Source organism: Phalaenopsis equestris, unplaced genomic scaffold, assembly GCF_001263595.1.
Source record: "Phalaenopsis equestris unplaced genomic scaffold, ASM126359v1 Scaffold221997, whole genome shotgun sequence".
In the NCBI taxonomy this organism is placed as follows: domain Eukaryota; kingdom Viridiplantae; phylum Streptophyta; class Magnoliopsida; order Asparagales; family Orchidaceae; genus Phalaenopsis; species Phalaenopsis equestris.
Window position 1 is genome coordinate 241,677 of NW_018240184.1, and position 4,166 is coordinate 245,842.

Sequence of the window (4,166 nt, forward strand, 5' to 3'; positions counted from 1 at the left end):
TAAACATTAGTTTAATTTTTAAATTAAACTTTCTAATTATAATGAAAATTTGAAATTTTAATTATCTGTAATATAAATAAAATATTTTAATAATAAAACGATTAATAGAAAAAATGTTTTCAGTTAAAATTTAATTTTGTGAAAATTTTCAAAGAGAAGAATCGCAATAAATATAAATAATTAATAAGTTGCCGATTTTAAAAGTTTGGCCTATATAAAGACCCCAGTTAACATCTCCACTCAATCTTCTGACATCACTCCATCACTCCCAACTTCCATGGCAACCGAAGCCTTCTTCTCTGATTTCGAGTTCATCAGCGAACAATTCCTCGACCAGGCAGCCGCCTCACTCGACATCCTACCCACGCTGCCGCCATTGACTCTCCCCGCTCCCGGCGACATTACCGTCTCCGACTACCTCGAAATACAAACTAAACCCGACACACGTTTCGACGGAGATTTCAGATTCCGTGAACAACCGCAATCAATGATACGATTCGGCGGGGAATGCCTTGAACTAGACCTACATATTTCAAAGGGAGATCCCATCGTCGGAGTTAATTGTCGACCGGCATTACCGCGGCGTCCGGAAGCGGCCGTGGGGAAAATTCGCGGCCGAAATCCGTAACCCTAAGCGGCGAGGATCTCGGATTTGGCTCGGCACGTTCGATACCGCCGTTCAGGCAGCAAGGGCTTACGATCGCGCTGCGTTCCGTATGCGCGGAAGCAAGGCTATCCTCAACTTCCCCAACGAGATCGGCCAATCGATGGACAAATCCAATCGGAATACTTCGGCGAAGCCCCCGGAGAAGAGGGGTAGCGAGTGTGGGAAGGCGGCGAAGGTTATGAAAAAGGACGGTTTAGAACAATCGGAATGGAAAATTCCGGCGGAGTGCGACAGGATTCCGGCGATATGGCCGGTGTTGTGGGATGAAGCAGAGGTGTTTGACTTGCTGCCTTTATCGCCGTTCGATTCGCACCGAACGATGGGTTTCCCGCAGCTGATTGTAACTTGAAGTTCGTTTCGACTCTAGGTCTATGTAAAGTACGCGCACTTTGCTGGGTGAATAAGATGTCATAAGAATACGAATATAAATAAAATAAATATGGCATTATTTGTCAATTAATGATGAAATTTCATAAGGAATCTCACAATTATTTTGAAAAAAAAAAATTGAGAGTGAAAGTAAAACTGTTGCTCGCATCGGCAAGGCTTCAATGTTGGTATATGGGTGCTTGTCGGTAGGCTTAGCTATCTTATTACAGTCTAATTTTCTGGATTATCAGTTGTAGCCCATGTTTCTCTCCCAAATCCTCTATCAAAACACCTTTTCATAAACTTCGCCAGTCCATTGCTCAAATTTTTCTATATTTTCCCTTTTTTTTACAAATTCTCTTATCTTTAAATGTTTATGTTGGATATAAATTTGTTTGTGAATGATAACAAAATCTTACAAATAAGGGATATTTACATACAAAAATCTCGAAACATTCTACTTACAAATCAAGCAATTACGTGATTTTTTGAACTAGCGAACCAATAGATTCACATTTGGCACGATCAAACTATTGAGAATTTGATAGAAATAAAGTATGTGGGTGGGTTTTTATGATGAATATTGATATTTGAGTGAATTTGAGAAGTGGATAAAAAAGAGCGCTTGATTTGTAAATAGCTCTCTTTCGATTGCTTAATTCAAGTAACAATGAAATGATTGCAAAGGAAAAAAAGTGAAGAGTAAGAAACTAAAAGATTTTATTGAATTGAAGACAAAATAAGACTTTGAATGCAAGCAATTTTACATTTGCATGTGTTCAACCATATCTTCTCTGGTGCATCATATATTGGCTACTTTTCTTTGACAACTCTCTTTTCTTTGTGATCTTTTCGCTCTTCTTCTTGTCCACAATATGACTCCACGCTCGCTGCACCTTTTAAGATGTTGAATCCAAAACTATCTAGGAGACACCTAAGGAATTGAGCGTGAGCAAGAGGAAGAGAGCTAAGAACTTGAAAAAAAATAGTATTCGTGTAACCTTTATTCATGAAATGAGCCCCTGTTTATAGCAATGGGGGGTGTCTAATTACATTTTGTAACTTTAGAAAAATAGGCATGGCGGGGCTTTTGGTCGGTACATACTTATAGGGCTAGGAGCCTAAAATGACATTCGCCGAACGGGGCCTAAAGTCGTGGAAGGCATCCGACAAAATTTTGTGCTAGAAGGCTATGTGTCGAGAGCCTGAGAAAGGGAGCGACGGGATCATTTTTTGACGGCTATGACAGAAGGGCGAACCGGAAGACCCCTTGCTGACTTCTTGAAATCCGAGTGACTTTCATCAACCGCCCAACTTGGTTAAAAAATATCGACAGAATAAACCGCATGAGCTTTCGCCAATAGACTTTAGGAGAGGTGTCAGAATTCTGCTTGTCTTCTGTTTATTTTTTTCCAGGCCAGCAGATGTCGGCCAGACAAGTAAGGTCCCTTGAAGCGCTTCTACCGGGTCCCGGTCAGCCACCTCATCATTTTTTTTCAGCCATCGAATCTCTGTATGAATCGTGCTGACCCATCTTTTATGTTCAAAATAGTATGCATTTATTTTAATAAGATGATTGATAGTATGCCTTTATTATAAAAATGTGTAATAGGCTGTTTATATTTTCTTCTAATTTTTTTTTTCATTTGTTTGCAATTACGGGATGTTTGATATTGAAGTATTAAATTTTTCTTGAAGTTTGACTAGAAATTTTCACTTATTTATATTAATAAGATTTTTAATGTTAAGATTTAGTAAATGGGTCGTTATTAGAAGTAAAAATGAGTGGAACTTGATATTAATGATGGGCTTCGTCTTGCGATTCGTAGTTATAATATTAATAAAAAAGTTAGAGAAGGACGAGAATTTTTGTTGAATAAAACTATTATGTTTGTCCATCCTAAAAGAGGAGGCTTGCATAGCCTGTGTAAAGATTAGATAACAAAATAAATTAAGCATAGGCTTGATCATTTATTACATTTCACACCAAAAAAGTGGCATTTACATGAATACCTCACAATTCTTATGTATGTACAAGTCCAACTTTCTCAAATATTTAATATCATATCAAAAATATCACTATTACTTCATGCTTGTGTTTATAACATCGAAAATCAATAAATATAAATATCAAAATTTTAGTTATTCAATATGTAAAAACAGCGGAATTGTGTGGTACCTATGACTCTGTTTGGCGCAGCTGCAGCTGCGTTGCACTAGGAAGCTGCTACGGGGGAGCTGACTGTCTGTTTCCCAAAAATAAAACGCTGAACTTTTGCTAGAAATTTTTAAAAACCTATTTTTATTTTCTGGAACCTGCCATTAAAATTTAAAACGATGGGGAGGTTCTGCCAAAAACAAAAAAAAGGTTAAATGTAATAAATCATGAATACAACAAGAAAAACAAATTATTTTACGATATTGCTGGGAAATGGGGACCAAAATATGATAAAACAGATCACTTCTGGTCAAATCCTTAAGTTCATATAAGGTTAGAAATTGCAAATTCTTTAATGTCAATCTATGCCTTGAATTTGTAAAGTCGCAATGGGTTTCCATGTGTAGATGATAGAGATAGGAACTATATTCAACAGAAGGAAAAAAAAACTTGGACGATAAAATTAGTAACAATATGATTGATGCACTATACCTGTATATTGCCACTTGTGCAAGTAAGAATGCGAGGCAAGCCGTCATCGAAACGCTCCATGCCTTTTGCCTTCCCCTGTCGCCGTCAGCTGATCTCGTTCAGACATTTCAACAAGAAGAAGGTTCGCAAGCCGAAAAAACAAGATAGTCAAATGATTCATCTGCTCTAGAATTAAAAAATCTGCTTTGCCCTGATCCAACATCGGTGAAATGTTCTCTTCCAGTTCAGCGGAGGAAAATGAAGAGCATACGTGCTTCCTGAATCCTGATAGTCCAGTGCCCTTAAAACTCTGAATTTTCACCGCCCCCTTCCCGGAAGGATCTCTGCTTGCTTTCATATATAAAGAGATAAAATTTTAAAAATTGACAAAGGAGTTATATTAACAAAATCAGGATTTTCAGAAAAGGAGATTTATTATTTTCGATATTATCGACAATCTCCAGATAATTTTTTTTTTTTTTTACAAAAAAAATTAAAAAA

At 37.2% G+C, this 4,166-nt stretch overlaps 1 protein-coding gene across 1 annotated transcript; it reads left to right on the forward strand.

Moving 5' to 3' along the window:
- Positions 1-277: 277 nt before the first annotated feature.
- Positions 278-1,016, forward strand: LOC110037603 (ethylene-responsive transcription factor ERF105-like). Its single transcript, XM_020742293.1, has 2 exons — positions 278-480; positions 539-1,016. The coding sequence occupies exons 1-2, from the start codon at positions 278-280 to the stop codon at positions 1,014-1,016; spliced, it is 681 nt and encodes a 226-aa protein (XP_020597952.1).
- The last annotated feature ends 3,150 nt before the right edge of the window (positions 1,017-4,166 follow it).

Bases quoted from the DNA above. Each gene is read 5' to 3' on its own strand.
- LOC110037603 (XM_020742293.1), top strand. From the start codon at position 278: ATGGCAACCGAAGCCTTCTTCTCTGATTTCGAGTTCATCAGCGAACAA. The intron at 481-538 runs GCAATCAATGAT...CATATTTCAAAG, and splicing joins TTCAGATTCCGTGAACAACC to GGAGATCCCATCGTCGGAGT.